The sequence below is a fragment of the Labrus bergylta genome, chromosome 18, assembly GCF_963930695.1.
Source record: "Labrus bergylta chromosome 18, fLabBer1.1, whole genome shotgun sequence".
In the NCBI taxonomy this organism is placed as follows: Eukaryota; Metazoa; Chordata; class Actinopteri; order Labriformes; family Labridae; genus Labrus; species Labrus bergylta.
In genome coordinates, this window is record NC_089212.1 from 6,081,236 (window position 1) to 6,102,417 (window position 21,182).

Consider the following 21,182-nt stretch of genomic DNA (forward strand, 5'->3'; position numbering starts at 1 on the left):
CATATCAGTGTGACTTCACATTCAGTCCTGGTTTACTGAAGGTTAAATGAATATATGTGTCAAAGGCCTTTGAATTCAATAAGGGAGACACAAGTCACTGTTGGATGTTTGTCTGTAAACTGAACATAGGCTCATAATTTATACAGACAGGTACACGATTAAAAGCATGATACAGCCACATAAATCAGTGTGGACAGCAGGTACCTGTTTGAAAACTGTGCAGATACAGAGTGATCCGCAGTGATACACTGATGCTTAAGCAGCAAAATCCGAAACCTCCTTCTTGATAATAAAAGCATAAAAGGTGTTGAAGCATACATGCTGCCACGTGTGTGTAGTGTGTATTTGTGCGTGTGTGTGTCGGCCCGCTTACGAGCCTGTGCGCCTTTAAATGGCGTGTGCTGGTGCTGAGTAGAGGGCGGACCCGAGTGTGAGCCTGTGCGTGTGTGTGTGTGTCTATGTGTGTGTGTGTGCGCCTCTTGCCTGCAGCCGCTGCAAGTCGCACCGAGCCAACAGCGGCTTTTTGTGCGCATGATGCACCGTGCTCGACGCACCTGTGAGGGACCATAAACCCAACCCCGGTACCGCCTGGTGCCCTCCGCCCCTCGCCGCTCCACACCAACACCAGCACCGGACACACTGCTGCTTCTACCCGAAGACTGGAATTTTAAAAAACTGCGGCTCTGTGGAGTTTACGGCTGGATTTTTTTTTGCACTTGGATACTCTTGGTGTTCTGTTTATCTAAGGTCAGTAGCGTCGTGTTTTTTTCTTTTTTTACTCCAACCTGTTCATGTTGCTTGTCCGCGTAGAAAAAAAGCTTCTGAATTTGATTTCATGGGGGCAGAAACAGGGAGAAGGTTCCAGAGGAAATGTGAGGCAGGAAGCCTGGACTCCTGGCGCACAGGTAGCACTGAACTTGCCACTTTTGACAGGACTTTTTCCTGTTCCCCGGAACGGTGAACATATCGAGCCGGAGCAGGTGGGTGTCTCCGGCAAAGGGAAGCGGCGTTTGTGGGATTAAAAAAAAAAAAGGGAATTCTTACGTTTATGGCCTTTTAATTCCCCCGGTGGAACAGAGAGAGAGGTACAGTGACAGGCGGGTGTAGAATTACGCACGGTTTCCCCGCTGCCCTGAGCGATGTTTACTATACGAATTATCAATTATAATTTAAATTGTATCATCAAATACAGTCGTGCATCGTTTAAATCCGCGTCTGTATCAAATATTAGGAGCATTAAGCGTAAAAAAAGACTTAAAACGCGACATGCAGGCTCCCCTTCACCTTTTTTTTCGGATGATGAATAATGAATAACGTGAACGCCAGGTGTCCGGTGTCCACGCATTGTTTTCGTCGGCAGCTTCATGTTAAAATGTCAAACAAATGCGCCCTGACACGACGCGCGCACATCACCTCTCCACACACGAGCGCATACACTCTTTAAATATAGATGCATATTTTGATGTAATTCGACCATTGGGTTTGACATGCAGCAGTCCGATACATGACCTTCTGTGTAAACGCAGATGGACAGCGCGCACCAGCAGGCTGCACACTTCCTTCCTCAGCATGCAGACACCATCACATTCCTCCATTATCCTTCTTCCTCTGTGTGTGTGTGTGTGTGTGTGTGTGTGTGTGTGTGTGTGTCTATGTCTATGCGTTAACAAAAAAATACAGTTGCAGGCTGCTGTTTCACACACATTTACCGCATTGATCAAGCGGATTCTGCTTTTTTCTTTTTTTAAATCCCAAACGATGTGTTTGAAAAATGTGATTCTACACATCATCTTGTTCAAGTTGAAATTCGCTCAAAATATTTAAAATAAATAAGAAACATCAGCAGTAATTATTACCACGCGACATCAGAATGATTCCAACGAGGAAAATAAAAATGACATTTTATTGTAGGGAGGATTCTGATGATTTGGATTATTTCGGTTCCCTGGTGGATCAAATGGCGTCCGCAGGGACATGAGGGAGGTCTGCAGAAATGTGACTGCTCTGCTCCCAATAAACTGCATTTCATGCTGCACGTCAAGCCGGCAAGTTTTTTTTTTTTTCCTCCTCTTTGAGCAAGCCACATTTTAGAGAAAAAAAATCCTGAGCCTCGGCCTGCTTTGTAGATAAGACTGAAAAATCCATTTACAGGCGAACATTTTAATTTAAACGCGCCCTGCCTTCAGTTTGTCATTCACACTGCGACGAATGCTGGATGTCCCATTTTGTGCAGCACATTTGACAGTTTTAATTGCAAGAAAAATGCCTTGTGCAGTGTGTGTGCAAATAAAAACCACAATCTGCTGCAAAAATAAACAAGAAGTAAAGGCCTCAACCTTCAGTCAGTTTGACGCCTTTTGATTCATATCTCGTCTGGAAAAAAAAAAATCATCCGCTCGTTTTAACTCAAGAGTCCAAATGGGTGCGAATCCACCAAAGCAGGAGGATGACAATTATACATTTCTTCATCGCTGCAGCACACATTTCGATGTGTCGGATTTTAAGAGTTAATAGGATTAGATGATTCTTGTGCATTTATGCAGAGGGAATTCCTAATCAGGCTTTTTCAAGCAAAAAAAAAAAAAACTGTCTTCAAAATGGGCGTGACCCAGCCAGGGAATGCGTCTCTTTTTCCCTGCAAAGGGCCTAAAGGTGCTTCAACACCTGCAACCACAATGCTTTAGATAAACATTTCAAGCATCTTAGCACCAACAATATGTCGCCTATAGGTTTTATTTGATGTAGGCCTCGTTAAAATGAAAAGGCCTTTTATTTTTACCATCCCTTCCTCCTTTTTAAAGATATCTCAGCTGAATGCTAAAAAAATAAAACAATCAGACTGAATTAAATACGATGTAATACATGCTTTCACTTTTCAAAACTCCCCGGTTATAAAATCAAAATATTCTATCACTTCTAATCCTCTCTTTCTGACTTTATATTTACATGCACGGTGCGTATTTTCTACAAAATAGTATGACCCTCCCTCCCTCTCTCATCTCGATTTAATGTTCCATCTCGTCTTCTTCCTCTCTATATTTAAGGTTGGGGTGTAGAGGGTGGGTTTGGGGGGTAGGATGGAGGCTGTTTTGGGTAATTTGGCTGTCCTGCTTCTTTTTTTTTTTGTTCTGGTTGGCAGCCGATTAACTGCGCTGACAAATCAGGCGCAAAAAGCCAAGGGCTCTCAAGGTAACACTAATCCCTCTGGGCGGGGAGAGGCTGATATTACGCAGGATTGTAGGGAATGCTCTTTTCCTTTATGTTTTCTTTACTGTGCCGTCTTTACAGGCGTCCTTTGAAAGTACGATGCTGGAAGAAAAATGAAATGATTATTGTTTTTTTTTTGTTGCTGCAATTATTTCAGATGTCTTCAGGCCCCAAACGCACAGGCACGTGATTTCATGCACAGTTAGATTTCGGCAGGTTGACCAATTAATGTATGAAATACAAACACAAAAATGCAAACAAAACCGTTATAGAGAAAACAAAAAGGTATGCGGTGTGAGGTTACATAAACTGGTGCTGCTGCTGCTGGTGAGAGAAAAAGGCGAGGTATTTGTGGGTGTGTTCACTGGTGGAGTGTGTGTAGTGATTCGTGTGTCGATAGAAATGTGTGTGTGTGTGTAGCAGCTTTTGATTGTCGTGTGTAATTTTCTTCTTGTGTCTGCAGTGATTTGTGCACGTGTTTTTCAATTTTCTGGTGTGTATTTTACGAGTAGTGTAAAAGCAGACATTGGTGTGTAGATGTCTGCAGAAGTCTGCTTGATGCAGGCGTCGTGTGTGTGTGTGTATGTGTGTGTAAGAGAGGGTGTGTGTGTGTGTGTGTGTGCGCAGGCGTTTGTGGGGTGCTGGGTGCTCTCTAACTGGGTGATGTAATGCCGTGAAGGGTGCTGCAGCAGAACCACAGAGCCCAGAGAAGGCGTGTCCTGCCTGCAGAGTAGCCGATAACAACACGGTGCCCACGCTGTACCCGCCGCCAAACCAGCGCCAAAATAACACGCTCCCACACACACACACACACACACACACACACACACACACACACACACACACACACACACACACACACACACACACACACACACACACACACACACACACACACACACACACACACACACACCCGCCCACACTCTTACTCATCTTCCTCTTATACATTTATGCTACCTACGTTTTCCATTAGACTGCTTCAATTTCTGTACGTAGAAAAAAGGGGTTCCTCTGTAGATAAATCCACGTTTGCTTTTTTTTTTTTTTTTTTGCTGATTTTTGTTGAAGAAAAAAAAAAAATCAAGTCTTGCACTTAAGCTGTGTCTTAATCTGCTGATAAATGTCTTGTCTTTAAGAATCGATACCACCCTTTTTGATACTGGTGCTTCTTTGTAAAGATGGCTGAATAAAATAAAGGACATGGTTTGACATTCAGAGGTATTTTTTTTTTTATTGTCATAGATTGTTGCTAAACTGGGATTTCTCCCTTTAATATATCTGGTTGTTTGAGGCATGGTCCAGGTGTCAGTGTAGGATGAAGGCCTGCACGATGTAGAGAGTGGATTTTTAAGATTTTTGGATCACAGTGACAGAGAGCGTTTTTTCATGTTACGCCCTCTCTCTGCAGGGTCTTTCACATATGATATGATACAGCAAAAAAAGATGGATATCGATCAGCCTTTAAGATGGTGGCTACATTTTTGCTCTGTGTACCTAGAAAGGTCTTGAGGTGTGTGTGTGTGTGTGTGTTTCAAACGTGATCTAGAGGAAGAGGAGTGTCAGGGTGTTTTTTGTGAGATGCATGAGTGGGAGCGGATGAGGTGGAACATCGCCCCCCCCCCCCCCCCCTCTCTAGCTTTCTCTCTCTCTCTCTCTGTTTCCACCCTCCTTTCCTTCGTCTGTCTCCTCCTCCTCTACCTCTTCCTCTTCCCTTCCGCCTTCCTCTTCCTCCTTCCTCTGTCAGGTTGCTTGTCCTGGTCAAATGATGTCGGATTGTATACGACTGCAGCGCCGGAGACATGCAGAGGAAAATGGCACCTCAGTGAATGTGATGTGAGATGCAAACTGCAGCACGTTCAGAGGCCTCACACTGAGCGACTTGAGGAGATCAGGAAAAATCTCAGCCAGCTTGTTCTGTAGATTTTATCTGCAAGCCGTGGAGGACATTTTGTCACTGCGCCTGGACACAGTTTCTGCATCTGTCTGTGTGTGTTTGTGTGTAATGTGTGAGTGTGTCTGATGAGGGCACCTGCTGTAAAATGACTGGCAAGTGACATCCATTTAAACACAAGGGGCCTGCCGGTGGGCTGCTTTTATTTGCATTTACAAGCGCACACACACGTACACACACACACCGCCGCCTCAGTGTGTGTGGTTTTTAATAGGATCCAGAGTGCCGCTGCCTTTTGTCAGTGTGTGTATGTGGACTCGTCCCTGTGGGGTTGGTCAAAGGAGCCTTTCACCGAGAACAATGATCCATGCCGTTTAGCCTTTTAACCCCTGACGCTCCCCACACTGCAACAAAAGACAGACACACGCACACGCACACGCACAAAGACATGGACACACACATTGTAGAAAACTGAAAATAATGCCAGAACAAGTTTGCATTTGTAAACACGGGTACACTGCATGAGGAGATGGTATGGGTGTGTGTGTGTGTGTGTGTGTGTGTGTGTTTATTATCAGACACCCATCAGCTGAAAAAAGGTTGTAAATATACGTCATGCAAAATAACTCAACACAAGCCAGAGTGAACAGAACAAAACTTTTATTTTAATAGTCCAAAAAAAAAGACAAATAATCAAGCTTGACTTTGGCTTGAAGGTAGCCTAGCAGACATGAGTCAGGCTTTTTTAAAGGCCAATCCTGACGTGAGTACAGACTGGCGCTGCATGACGCAGATATTTTGGTGCTATTTTCAGCACTTCTTTTGAAACTCAACAATTAGAAGGGTACACGTGGACTGTGGGAAAATGCAAAGGAGATGTCAACCATTTTTAAATGAAATCTTTTATACATACAGTAAAAATCATGTTGCAGTTTTGTGATTTTTTTTTTTTTTAAAGACGTGACAGCTTAAAAAAATGTGTTTGATAATCAAGAAAAACTCAGTGGAGCTAAAATTATTATTATTATTTTTAAATGACATAAAAATAATAGAATAAAACCAAATAATGCTTCTAACAGTCATGGATAAAATCCTACTAAACCTTGCATTTAATACTCAGGTGATAGCTAAGGAGGGGTGTCTGTGATGTCAGAGCTGGACAGCATTGATTGGCTGATATCTCGTCTTTAAGAGCAGGTTGATAAGCAGCTCAGTGTGAAACGATCTGACCTGCAGGCGGTGAACAGAGTCTGTGCGAGGGTTGATAACACATCAGAATAGAAGAAAAAAAATTTCATGGTTGATTGTTCGTAGAGAAGATATCTCTTTTAATGTTTGGAAACATTTTCAGGTATTTCCCTGCTAAACACAGTAGGCTTCATTTAAAAGGAGACGCTCATATGTGCTAAGAATTATTTTTTAATTAAGGAATGAGAGTGATTGGATTATAGTGGAAACAGACAGACACACATTTCTTTTTCCTTTTTGCTGACCAGCCAGTCTCTGTGTCTACAATAGCTGGATCTCATCCAAACAAGGCCAGATGAAGAGAGCAGGAATAATAGCATCCCCCTAATTCTACATCTATTGTAATTATTGCTTTATTTTGATACACATTTCAAAATAAGATCAAGATAAATAATTGTAAAAGATCCAGAAGGCCTCCATGATGACTGTAAATCTGCTCTTTCTGAAAGATCCTGCTGTCATTGATGCAGATCTGTTTAAATTGTTTGCTTCTTTTTATTGCAGTGTTTATTATGTTGCAAATATTTAATTTTGAATGTGGTACTGGAGCACGTCAGTAAATGATGATTGGCGCCCCTAAACAGCTGGATAACAAAAACCTCTTTTATTGGCTGGTATTATCCAGGTTCATAGCTCAAGAATCAGATGTTTGATAAAGGTACTAACAGAAGTGATTCAAAAAGGTGAGGAATCTGGGGCTCCAGTGGTCCAGCGGTTATGTTGCATCCCATGTACCAAGGCTATAGTGCTCAAGCGGGTGGCCTGGGTTCGAGTCCGACCTGTGGCTTCTTTCCCAGCATGTCTTTCCCCACTCTCTCTCTCTTCATGGTTTCCTGCTCTATCCACTTTCTTGGCCAATAAAGGCGATAAATCTTTATTTGACATGTTCACAAATAATGTCAATTTAATTAACCCCAAATTGTGTTTTTTATGAGACTGACACAAATATCCAGTTGTTGTTTGTTTATAGTAAGATAACATCATTAGAAATTCTCTTTCAAATAACAAACTAATGAGTTTAACCCCTAGAACTCTGCAAGAGAAATATTTGCTTTTCTTCATTTTTTTTTTTTAAACAAATAATTGTTATTTACAGACATACTTTTTGCTCTCTCTTCTTTAAATGAGTACGACCACATTGTAGGCGATGTAATTCAATAAATAGTAGTAATTGCTTCAAGCAGTTGTTCTCAGGTTTTTTCTGCCCCTCTCCCTTTCTCAAAAGTTTTTGAGTACACTTTTAGAAGTACTGGTTTATTTGTGAGCAATGTTGTCGTAAAATTGAAATCTAAGTTTTCAGATGAAGTTTAGCTCAAAATATTAAACAGCAAAAATAGTTTATGACGTGTATCTCTCACTCAATACTTTCTTTTGTGATCTACTTCATGGGGATGGTGGGAAGTTTGTTTGCTATTTTTGATAGTTTATGTGACGTTGTCATAGAGGCCCAAACTGAGCATTTCTTACAGTATTTTCAAATAATTAACTTCCATGTTTTAAATACAGACTAAAGATTATGTATGTTTTAAAGTAATGTTTCAACAGTTTTTATTTTAGAGCAGCTTAAACAGGGTTACCCAAACAAAAATATCTAAATTTTCAGAGCGTTAGGAACAACTATTATGTGATATTAGAATCATAGATTGTAATTAGTATTCAATTGGTAACAACAGATAAGATTATGACTTGCAATGGCAGTACAACAAATGTTGGCCTCCCAAATAGAAGAAGAAGAAGAAGAAGATATAGTCACAAAGAGAAATTACTTCTACTCTCTGTTATTGAGTCATGCTTCACACACACAGGCTGAAATACCCACACATGCACAAACAGGATCTTATGGACATGCACCAGTAGAGAGATGTCAGAGTGAGGGGGCTGAACATGAAAGAGCGGGGTTTCTGTGCCTCACTCAAGGGCAGCTCAGCAGTGCTCAGGAAACTGGCACATCTCCATCTACCGGACCAATTTCAAGACTTCATAGCAGGACTTGAACCAGTGACACTCCAAGTCACCCAAATGCTGCCACATATTCGAGAGGCACAGCACAACAGATTTGTTTTAATTTAGACAGATACTGTAACATTTTACCAGGTATCCCCTGTTGTCCATCATGGTGGGAAGTCTCGTCTCCAGTTAGTCCAACCTTTACTTTTACAGTGTCAAAAAAAAGGACAGGCCAAAAAATATTCATGTTATCTTGCCAAACTCGACTGTAACAAGTGATGGCTTTGACGGTAAAGAGACTCAGGCATGGTAATGATCTATCAAGCCCCTCAGTGATGAAATAACATCCCACAGCACCTCCGCTTTTTTAACCTTAGAAGAAAACTGTCACTACAGCTGCTCCTGTTGGAAATTAGATGTTTGTAACGGTTGCGGTATCATTCTCACATATCAAAGCTATTGTTGTTGTAGTGGCATTCATTGAACCATAATTGCTCCTTTTTCTATAGTAATGACCGTTTACATGCAGCTGAGTCATCCTGAGCTGTTCACCAGGAGTCATTTCCTGTACCTGTGTCACGTCCATAGACTGTACATAAAATGAACGTAGTCTCAGCAACGTCAGCCATTTGTTTTCTGAAGAGGTGTTTTGAAGCTGAGTGATGGCTGCCACCATATTGGAAATTCTGATCTACTTCACTTATGATCAGTCTAGAAACAGATAAAGAGGTGAAGCGAAGGCAGGCTTAAACCTTCTGGCAAACGGCTACAACATGCCCGCCTGTAAGTCATCTCAACCCCGCCCTTAATTATGCAAAAATATCCTCCCCTTGCTGTAAAAATGTATATTTTAATATGGGACCTAATGGGGATTCATTAGCTTTTACTGCCAACCTCAAGTGGACACTCATGGAACGGCATTTTGTTTGCACTTTTGCAATTGGCTGCATGTTCCGGTACTAGAGGTTGCCACTTGGTGACCTTGTTTTATAATTGCCCCGCCCCTTTAGGAGACTAGCAGCAAGTTCTGCGACTGCTCATTCAACACTGTCAGAACAGTCTTCAGGGTTATGGAGGGTTAAGAGTAGACGTGCAGCACAGAAGCCAAATGATAGAAGAAGTTCTGACAAGATATTCTCTAATCTCCAGCCGAGCTGCTGCTACTTTCTCGTCTACTCTTTTTTTTTTTTTTTTTCCCACAACTGTGTAACTCAAGTCTGGAGGAGTAAGTCCAGGTAGTTGTTGTAGCCTCTCTTTCACAGCTCTCGACTGTGTCAGTGGCAGAAGTAGATTGACTTCTCTGAAGATTTACTGCACCTCCACGGCTACATCAGCCTCCTCTGTGCTGTGATATATTGCTACCTGCAGCTGTCAGAGGTTTCTCCTGACTTGTTAACAGCTTGTATATGAAAATGTTATAGCATTAAAATCCCCAGTTGAGTCCCCATAGACTGTAGAAAACATGGACGTGTTCTCACTGTTGTCACCTATTGGTTTGTGGAGAGGTGTTTTAAAGCTGAATGATGGTGGTTTCCATATTGAAAATGCTGACTACCTTACATTTGATCAATCTAATAACAGGAAGTGGTTGGAGCTGACAGCAACGTGCCTGCCTGTCAGCTCACTCAACCATGCCCCTAATTATGTAAATATACGTATAGTGGTTAGGCTAAATATCAACAAAATGGCTGAGTGATAAGAAAATCACTCCACGTATGGTGTAGACCGATCAAGGAATGAGCTATTGATATCATATATATTATATTTCTTGAACATGGATTTAAAGATGTTTATTTTTGCTGTAAAAATTGCATTTTAATGTGGGACCTAATGGAGGATTCTTGGCTTTTACTGCAGGCCCCGAGTGGAAACTGGAGGAACTGCAGTTTTTTTTTGCATTTCTGCATTGGCTTAATTTTTCAACACAGAGATATCTGGTGATACAAAGTCAGATTATTTTAAAACTGGTGATACCAGTTTGTAATGTCAATCAGTCAGTGTAAAAATGGTCGAATTTGTCACCAATTGTCACAGAAATGGGCTTTAGCAAGTCACATTTTCCCCCCATTAAACTACGGCTATTGATTGAACGGACTCGTATTGGTTTACTGGTTTTGAGTATCTTTAGTCTCATTGGGCGATGTGACCTAAAACTTAAAAAAAACAAACATGTCTAATGGAATATCACCTTTTTCTTGCAGCCTGTGTGGCTATGTGTTTATCAACTCTCCGTGGTGCGTTCATGTCCTTGGGAGATGGACTGTTATCACGTTCTTGATTCACCATTTGCATTTCCTGTCTTATGCATTGCCTTAAACTAAGGCGTCGTCTTGGGATGTCTGACTCTTTTGCTTCACTTTGTCATTGCTGCATATGGTTGAAAGCCTACAACCAGAAAGATTATATATGTATATATATATATATATATATATTATATTATATTATATATTGCAGATTTTTAAAGCCAAACATCTTCCGGACAGCAAACAGAGCTCCTCTCATGGTCACAAATTCATCAAGTCAGGCTTCAAGTCAGTCAAGTGGCTTTTTTATGCAGATCTTTTAAAGTAAGTCTTGTTTTTCCAGTATTTGATCGAGACAACCATCTTTTCCAGAACGAGCTGTGTCAGCCATGCAGAAGAAATATTTTTAAAAAGTGATGGCAGGGAATGTTTTACTCAGATATTAATAAAGAAAAGTTAGCACGTTTCTTGAAAAGCGGAAAAAGTGGAAATGAATTTTAGGGTTTTGAGGTAGAGGTTGTTTTGCTAGTTTTGAAAAAAACCATGACATTTTTATAAACAAAATATAACACAGAGCCACTTAATATTTAGTGTTTTGTTTCATCCTTGTGTTTATCTGTGTGTGTGCAGAAAGCTGTCTCTCAGGCCTGTCATCAGATAAAGGCAGACTGCCTGACACTGCCATGAGAATAATGGGCTCATTTACACAGCTGATGACCGATAAACAAAAAAGAAAAAACCTTTTAGGAGAAGAGAAGAATGCAACAGTATCAAAGGCATTTTTAATTAGGATTACTGGCTGTCAGTAGTGCAGCCTCTGTGAACACTACTAAAATACAGTCAAGCTTTTCTTCTCTCTAAGAAACTGCATGCTCAATATGTGTCCCATTTGTCTTCATTACATCAATATCCACATGTAATTTGTGTTAATTGTGCCATCCATCAGGGCTGTCGCTCCCTCAGAGGACATACAGATCACGTCCTAAGTATTATGTTCCGGGGTTTTGAGGTTGTTTGGAACATGTTGGGAGTTTTTCAGGCATATTTTTTTATTTCTACCTTCTTTTTTTATCCATGAAATGAATTGATGGAATCACTGTCAAATACAGCACAGTCCCTTCCTTCTTCAAAAAACAATGTGATAGCTCATTGGATTATCTGAGAAATTATTTTTTTATACAAGTGCCTAACTACAAAACATATACTTCCTGGACTCAGTAGTTCTACAACTTTTCTCTGACGTCCAGGGATATACCCTCAACTGATGTACGAAGCCTGAGTGACGTCACCATCTATCAGTGCAGGGGGCTCCGGAGGCTCATCCAAAGCCGCCACCATGAATCCTGTCTCAGCCTAACTTTCAGTCAACCTAACGACAGGCTGAGAGCTGGAGCTAAGGCGGGTTTAAGTCTCTTTAAGTACCGTTACATCACGCCCACCTGTCAATCAAGTCAGCTACTCGCTTAACTAAGGATAACATGTATCGTTTTCAAAATCGAAACGGAGCCGTTTAAAAAACAAAATCATCCCCCTACAGTGTGTTCCAGTGATGACAATAACTAATCAGACCTGTTTCTTTTTTTGTACCAGGCTGTAAACATGTTATTTATGCTGTAAAAACAGATATTTTTTTTGCCTGTTGTGTGTGTGTGTATGTGACTTCCAGTGTTCCTGGAGCCTGTAGGATTTTGCATTTCGCATTGGCTTCATTTTTCAAGACTGGAGGTTGCCACTTGGTCCACATAAACTGTTTCAGATTGCTTAAATTTACAGTATATGCAAGTTAAAGCGGTAGAAAATCTATTCTGGTTCTTTGTTCGAGTAGAAGTCTCGTACAAAAAGTTAGAAATACTCCTAGACACATACAAGTCCTTGTTTTCGATAGCATCTGTAAGGAAGTTTCAATTTGTGTTGATTTTGGCGGCCCCTGTGGACAAAATGGGTAGTGTTTTCTCAAATTTATACAATCTAGTGTTACGATGTTGTTCAGACCATGTGTGCATTTGTCCTACATTAGATTGTAATCTTCATCTGCATGATAGTAACTTGTAACTCAGGATTTCAGCCAACCAAAGAGTGTTGCCATGTGGAAGTGACACTGTTTTTTTTTGTTGATCTTGCGGGACCTGTTAATTATTTAACTGGACAGTGATTGGATGATAAGAGGCCCCTCTTGGCAAGCTATGTCGAAGAAGACCAATTTGTGTATTAAGACCATATCTCCCCTTGACTAGTCCACTGTACATGGGAGTACTCTGGTAGCCTTCCCAGCAGGATCAGCACCTTGGACAGCTCTGTCCTGTCAGTTGTGCTACTCTATGCATAAAGGTTGCAGTTTGTGGTTCATGTTTGTTTGGGGTGATTGATTTGATGACGACATATTTTTGCATGTTAGGTGGTGCAGTTTAGCCTTTTGTAACAGGACAAATACATCCTACAGATTGGTTCACTCATGTAGTTTGTTTTAGATTTCAAACGTTCATAATTTGCTGCTGTCTTTTGCTTTAGATTGAAGAAAGGACTGCAGAATATGTTGTGTAGTATTAGTTGTAAAATCGATGCTAAAAGACTTAATGTAATCTTCTTCTCTCTCCGTTTCTGACAGTGATGGAACTGAGGCCGACCTGTGGATCCCTCGTCAGCTCCATGTCACAGTGGAAAACATGAAGGAGGAACATCAGCTGGCCCTGATAGCCAGAGAAGTTAATTCCATCAGACTGTACACCATGAGTTCTGATTGCATAAAATCTAAAGTGTAAAAAAAAATATATATATTCCCATATATCATCTCCTCAACCCGAAGGAGGAAAACCACAACTCCGACTGGACAACTCATTAATGTGTTTGACTATAAGACTGTTAACGACAACGACTGTTCTCTTGCTTCTGCCCTTTTCCCTTTAAAAACATATTTTTATAACAAATATTTATGTCTGCACTCAGTGTGGACAAAACTGTGGATCTCTAAAAAATCCATCCAAGCACAACACAATTCAATTTGATTGGATTAATATTTTTTGCAGCCATGGATCTTATTGGTTTTTCTATCAGGCTGCAGGTGTTCCTCAGTACATGTCTGGGACTGGAATTTTTAGGGACACCAGGTCAGTGGGCACGCTACCTCCGCTGGGACGCCAGCACCCGCGGCGACCTCAGCTTCCAATTCAAGACAGACGCGTCCGAAGCGCTGCTGCTGTACTTTGACGACGGAGGCTACTGTGACTTTCTGCAGCTGGCGGTGGTGGAGGGTCGACTGCAGCTGCGATTCAGCATCGACTGCGCTGAGACCACAGTGGTGTCTGATAGACGGGTGGATGATGGCAGTTGGCACTTTGCCACCCTGAGCAGGTATAACCTGCGCACGGTGATGATACTGGACGGCCAGGTCAAAGCAGACGAGGTGCGACCTCAGCGTCTGTTCATGAAAATCATCAGTGACCTGTTCCTTGGTGGAGTGCCTCAGGACATCCACAGCGCAGCGCTCACACTGCCCACGGTGCGAAACATGCAGCCCTTCAAGGGCTCAATCACAGACCTCAAATATGGCGTCTCACCGCCACTCTTCCTGGGAAGCCTTAAGGTGCCCCTGGAGTCAGAGGGATGGTGCACGGTGAACCCATGTGAAAACGGTGGGACATGCTCAGTGGTGGACGGAGAGCCGGTGTGTGACTGCTCCAAAACAGAGTACAAGGGCCGCTTCTGCAGTGAAGGTAACACGTCTTTAAAGTCTCTGACACTCATGTGATTCACTCTGATTTTGATTGTAGAAACTATCCAGTAAGTGTGTTTTTATGATTTTTGTTAAAATGAGAAAATCTTACTTTGACCACCAATCAAAGCCTCACCCATTCCCTGAGATCTTTTCCACCTCCCCTCAGTGGGGCACGGACATCAGGTTGGGAACCAGTGGGTTATCCAACATGTTCTTTTAGCTTTAAATGTTCCCCGATGTTTCTTCAGATTTTTACTATCCATTGGTTTTCTGTGGCTGATTGAAAAGCTTCCACAAAAGTACTTGAAAGATACAAATGTTCAAATCCTCATTGTTTGTTTAACTTACAACCTGTAAAACAGCCAAAATATAATATTAAGCAATTTAAGCTTCTTACTCCAAGAGTCTTGTCAGCCCTGCTGCATGTTCCTCCACATGTTCTGCACAGAGTGGACTATGCAGACTGAGAACACTCTGCTTGTTAAAAGGTGACACCTTTTCTTTATCAACACAATCATTTATTTCCCTGTGTTATATGTTCTGCCAAAGACATTAGCCCTTTGGCACATACCATATTGTTCAGGAAATAAGGGCCTCTCTAAATATCAGCGTGGCTCTCGTGAGGAATTAAAGGAAATGATAATAATTCATTGGTAAGGAGATCAGGCTTCACTGAGGCCAAACACTTAGAGAACTGCAGCAGTTCAGCCTTGATGTTTTGTGTTGTTGTTTTCCCCTTTGTGCATTGAAGTTCAACTCATTAGATCAATGCATTTTTCATGTCACCTTTCAGGAATGTTAATGACCATCATAATCACATTGAAGGTTGCAATGTCCTCACATAACTTGGCTTTTTAACTCTCCTGTCTAACGATTGTTTCTGGTATAACACCTGGTATCATGAGCTCCACTGCAGTTTGACTTTGTGGGCTTGCTTAGCTCTCTCAGTGATTGCTGTTACCGCTGTGTGGTTGTGTGTGTACGCGCGTGTGTGTGTCTGAGCCACAAAATCAGAAAGCTAATCTAAGCACGGTTTTCCAGTGAGGCGCAGGTTAATGACATCGGTCCTGCAGGCACTGATAAGGACGCCTGCAGAGAGAAGGGGGCCTCCTGAGCCCGCTTTCTTCACCCAATCACAAGACGGCAGGTGTTTTATATCACATCCTTTTGTGCTGACAATTTTGCCTGAGCTGTGTTTCAATCGCTCTACAGCTGGCTGTACCCAGACCAAAATTGATTCTTATTAAAAAAAAAAAGAAAGCCCTCTACTCGTTCCCCCTTCTTGTATTTCCTGCCTGCAGGCCAAATGAAAGCTACTTTCCCTCGCCTTATATAGAAACTTGGATTTCCTGGGATTTGATAAATCTCGAGCACAGAGCGTTCTGTGATAAAGCCTTTTTGTTGTGGTAATTGGTGAACATGCAGTCAGCACAAGAAATGGAGTCAGGCTGCTTTTGCTTTTTGCTTTACTCTTATAAAAAAACTATTGTTGTGTACCTAATTATATTCACAATCAATACACATTCTTCAGGCTTTCCAAACCAGCAGCTACACAATAATCTAAGTCCTTATGAGATGATCAATACCACTGATGAGAAAGTCCCTGAACTCCCCCCCCCCCTTAATTAATTCAGATCAGAGGTGATTTGTTAGAATGTATTTATTCAGTTATTTTTCTTCCATGTTTTCCTTCACAGCGCTCCTTATAACCTCTCACAAATATGGAATTTACATCCCATTTGGACTGGCTCCAAATCCCCCGCACACAGACAAAGGGCCACAGGATCTGGAATTTAAAGATTAGGTTTTTTATCTTTCCCTGCCGGTGTTTGAAATAAAGGAGAGGAAGGGTGGGGGCTGGCGTCGGTGCTTATCCTCCTCTCTGAGTCTTGGCTGTTTTTTTTGCCTTTGCTCAGCTGATGGGCTGGCTGACATTTAACTGACACAGCGGGCTCCTCGGGTAAAAAATATGTCTGTACTTCAGTCTCTCCTCTACTTGTCTGTCATGGCAGACACTTGAGAACAGCAGAGGACTTGTTAGTGTGTAGAGTATGTAAGAAAATGTGCGAGCTCAGCCTCTGCTTTGTCACGACATCAGGCGAGTGGAAGAGAAGCCGCAGCAGCTGACAGGCGCTGCATGAGGAGCCAAAATTCTGATCTCTCCGTGCTGAGTCCTGGTCAAATATATACTTATTATTTTTATGAAATGAAATGTTTGCCCTTTTATTCAATTCTCTCTGGAAGGGCAAAAATCATGTATGCCCTGAGCACCGAGGTCGTGTATTTGACAATATCGGGCTGTACAGTGTGAGTCGAAATTCCACCCCAACATTTCTACAATCCTACAGTGTACTCCTGGCCTAATGTGTTGAACGTTAAGGACAACCTTTGCGGGGAAACAGCTTTTAGATTTCTCTCCTTATGCTATCAGACTCCTTTGACAGAGTCAGTAAATTACAGAACATGAGATTATCTGGCCTACCTCAGCATGGATTTCTTAATTTCTATTATACTGTAGTGTGACTTTGAAGTTTCAAAGTCATATAAAATAACACAACACAAAGCAGATGAAGCAATGGACAATAAACTCCCTTTGTATTTAAAGGTCACATAGTCTCCTCCTTTTCATCACGTTTAAATAAACCTCAGAGCATCTCAAAACATGTGTGTGAAGTTTCTTGTTCTAAATCCACTCTGATCCTGTATTTGATCATGTCTATAAACCCCTCTATTTCAGCCCTGCTCAGAACAGGCTGTTTCTGTGTCTGTACCTTTAAATATGTAAATGAGCTGTGTCTGACCACGCCACCTCTCTGGAAGGGCTTGGATGTCTCGGGCTTTCTCGCTTCATGCCCTATTGTTTACGGTGAGAAGGCAGACTCAGAGGGCAGAACAAACACCTAGCTGTGGGAGTGTCACCCACCTGGGGGAGGGGTTACTGCCCTTTGTGATGTCATGAAGGGAAAATCTCCAAACGGCCTGTTTGAGCACACATTTTCTAAAAAGTGGAGCAGGCAAAAGATGGAGAGGATGGACTTTTCTCATCATTTGGAGGTTGTAGACAGACTAGGGACACATATTAGTGTTTGAAAAACACATATGACATATGTGACCTCTAAGTTTCAGTCACTGTTTGAAAATAAAGTCTGATGTATTAGAAGAGCAAGCTGTATCAGCTGTGTCATCTTTATCTTCGCGCAATTTCAGAGTTTCATTGCAGTTCATTAGAAGATCAGCCTGCTTTCTCTCAAAGATTGTTTTTAACCCAAAGACGAAAGGTTATTTCAAGTTCAAAATAAAAAGTCTTTGTCTTCTGTGAAGCAGTAACGTGCTCTTTATTTTCACTGCAATTGATGATACAGTTTAGTTCTTTTGGGAAGTTACAAAAGCTTTAACTAAATCTTAAAAGGACCCAGAAATCACCCATTAGTCTTCAGCTCTGTCAGGTGTTTCTTCCTGCAAACTGTAAAGTTGATTGCTGTTTCTTGTTTTTTAGTGACACTCATGAACCTGTGTTATTGTTCCTAATAATTCTGACAGCAGAATAGTGATTGTGTCCACTAACCCACTAACTGTGGGAGATTAAAACGAGTCAAAGGGAACAGTTTTGACCTTACGATGTAAAAATGATCAGGAATCACTTTCTGAGAACCATGAATATCCACATCTAATTATCTACAGCAACATTTCTGACAAAACGACAAAAGATCAAATAAAAAACCCAAATATGGGCACATAACATACTGTAGATGTGATGACTTTCACACTCTTTCACATGGGCGTCTATGACTTCATGAAGCTTCTATTTACAACCGTTTTCTGACCTCTGTGACATGACTTCTTTGAGTGCCGGATACAGTTTTATAATACATATTTCGAGCTCTATTTATGGGCCGATACAGTGAAGAGGCATTTGAATATGTTCAAGTATCCTAACTTTACATGTATAGGCATCTCTACATACAGTGTTCTCCCACTCCATGATCCTCTCCCACTTCTCTCCCTAAAACACGCACACACCTCCTCCCCGCCCTGCAGCTCCTCGGCGCTGTGAAGCGTGACTCTGTGAAGGCACTGCTGACCCTCGTAGGTTGATATGCCTCTTTTCCCAACCTTGATTTACAGCCTCCACAGTGGGATCAGTTCCCAGTGTTGATTTACGTCTGGCTCTCTCTCTCTGTCTGCCTCCTGCCAGGCGTGAGAGGTGAGTGGAAGCAGGAAACTCAAGCAGCCTTTGGAGAATTTGGATTGTTGATTGTTGAGGGATAAATAACGGGCTTAATGAGGCTTGCTTAGGTGGATTGGTGGATTGCCTGTTTTTTTTTTAATAGATCTGGACATCTGGACAATATGACACATGAAGGCATGAACCCACTGACCATTTTTGTGTTTTGCCAGGGGTCGATAACATCAAGAAGTTATGGACCGACTGGAAGCCTTCTCCAATTATTTAAATTGTTTGGCAGCGATGGACTGGTTGTCTTACGTTGGCAAGCTAAGTCCTAGCAGTCAGTTGAAGTTTGCTGACCTGGACTGACTGTTGTGTCAGTGGGTCAAGGATCCAGCTAAATGGCAGAAGTTATACTGGCCAGACAATCTAGGCTGAGATTCTTAGCATCAAACATTAAATATGATTTTTTTTTTTTTTCTTTTCAGGAAACACAAACACACACATTATAATTAACAACTAAAACTACTTTCCAGTCCGTCCCGTCCCTCTCCTGACATCTGAAAATCTACAAATTTAAAAAAATTAATTAATTAATCTAAGAGTGAAAATGATGTTTGCAGTGTACGTTCCGTGCATGAATATACATGTAGGGAAAGAGCTTTCTCTGCAAGTTTGCCAGTTCATCAATATCCGATTAAAGCAGTGCAAACAGGACAGTGAGCGCCTCTGCTCTTTAATTAACCATTAATTGATGAAGTCACAGAGCAGGAAAGAAGCCCGCAGGATTGCTGAGTTTGTCGAGAGGAATCGATGAAGTAAGAGAAAGTCAGTGATCACCCGCTAGATTAGCCTGCTTAAAGCAATTAACAGGGCTGATGGTAATTCCCTATCTGAATCAAAATGTGGGTTTACTTTATGTTATCGAGGCAGTCATATGTGCATTCACAGGGACACAATGTTCTCTCCTACATGGTGCTATTTACTTATTCTACAACTATAAAAAGGCCCAAACAATTATCTTTTTTACATCCATGAATTTATATCACAGCTCAGGATGTGTAGCGTGCAGATCTGATTTGTTTAGTTGTAAAACTTACCTTTTTATTTAAGGAAATCCCCGTTAGGTGTCCTATTACATCACTCAAAAAAGGGTTGCCAGGTATCACAACCAAATTAATCATTCACTGCAGAGGTGCAGCGATTGATTAGTTGCTTTTCAGCTAGCAGATTAATCACCATCTAGCCTACTTGAATCAAATACAAGTTTCAGTAACTTGGTGATATTTATTTTTACAAAATCCAACTTCTTAAACATGAAGGTATTTGAGGTGGTTTAATTCTGCTAGAATGGCAAACTGTTTTTCTCTGGGTTGTGGACAAAAATAAGATGTCCTAGGATGTCATCTCAACATTTTTTCTTTATTCTCTGAAGCCGGCGGCAAGGTGTTCTAGTGGTTAGCGTTGTTGCCTCACAGTGAGGAGGTTCCTGGTTTGAATCCCCGTCTGACAGGAGCCTCTCTGTGTGGAGTTTGCATGTTCTCCCCGTGCATGTGTGGGTTCTCTCCAGGTACTCCGGCTTCCTCACACAGTCCAAATACATGCTCGTTAGGTTAACTGGTGACTCTAAATTGCCCGTAGGTTTGAGTCTGGCTGGTTGTCTGTCTCTATATGTCAGCCCTGCGATTGACTGATTGGTGAACAGTCCATGATGTAACCCCGCCTCTCACCCAGTGACAGCTGGGATCGGCTCCAGCCCTCCACGACCTCAAATGGGACAGGTGGTATAGATAATGGATGGATTTTATAAGCCAGATAACAATCTCTCAATACATTTGGTGACTGAATAATCTACCATGTAGATAACTGTAGTTGCAGCCATCATATTAAACCCACAGAAAGTAATTTTAGGGCCAAATTGGAAACTTTTCCATCAAGATTTGGTATAACTATATCTGACCCCAGAAACTACAATCCATTACCACTTTGAATCCCAAGTTCCCCTGCAGTAAGTCTGAGCATGGGGCTGCTGACACCCGGCCGACAGTTTACCAGCTGTATGCCTTGACTCCCCAACATGAGCAGATGGCCTCGGTCCTCCCTGACTGCTCCTCCAGCCGCTCGTATGTCCATACCAACATGAAACATGGCTGCTGGTGCAATCGGTCAGAGAGGAGGCGAGGGCTGTTAGACTGATGATGATGAAAAGAGTAATAATAAATCCCCTGACTCCATCCTTTATCCTGAGGGACGTGTGTGTGTGTACGTACAGCTTTACCTTCATGTTAATAACGCGCAGAAAACAATCCTGCAGCGCTGAAAGAAGGCAGAATTTTGAAATACCCCATTAATCACGCCGCTCTCCCACTTTATCCAACACATCATGAATCATCCCTTTAAGTAATCCACTTTCAGCTCTAATCCCCCGCTATCCTCGCCTCACCTTTCGTGTATTGAATTAAAAGAGAGAGTCATACTCTCACCTAGATTATGCATTCACTGATTAATAAATAAGTTTGTCAAAGCGCCGATGAGTCACCCCAAAGAAAGTTGATCTGGATTCTATATGGGGGAGGGGGAATTTCTCGAGGGAGCTGGAGGATATAGATTTGTTACATTCAGAACACAGAGAAAGATGTCTCCGAGCTCCTCATACAGTAATTGTATCGAGTTAAATGCCGACAATCCTTCCACTGGGAATCGTACCTGTGACTGTTTGATTGGTACCTCATTAAATATGTATGTTGGCTTTCCTTTTTATCC

General features: G+C 41.7%; 1 protein-coding gene across 5 annotated transcripts in view; it reads left to right on the forward strand.

Moving 5' to 3' along the window:
- Positions 1 to 465: 465 nt before the first annotated feature.
- nrxn3a (neurexin 3a) overlaps positions 466 to 21,182 on the forward strand; it is a 145,992-nt gene continuing 125,275 nt past the window's right edge. For 2 of the 5 annotated variants that reach the window (XR_010669084.1, XR_010669085.1), the window contains exons 1-2: positions 466 to 747; positions 13,145 to 14,249. Coding sequence is in view for 3 of the 5 variants with exons in the window: in XM_020641257.2 (XP_020496913.2) it covers positions 13,565 to 14,249 (685 nt within the window). In the remaining 2 variants the exon portion in view is untranslated. The remainder of the gene's footprint in view (positions 748 to 13,144; positions 14,250 to 21,182) is intronic. The other 3 variants (XM_020641257.2, XM_065966140.1, XM_065966139.1) reach the window with 2 other exon arrangements.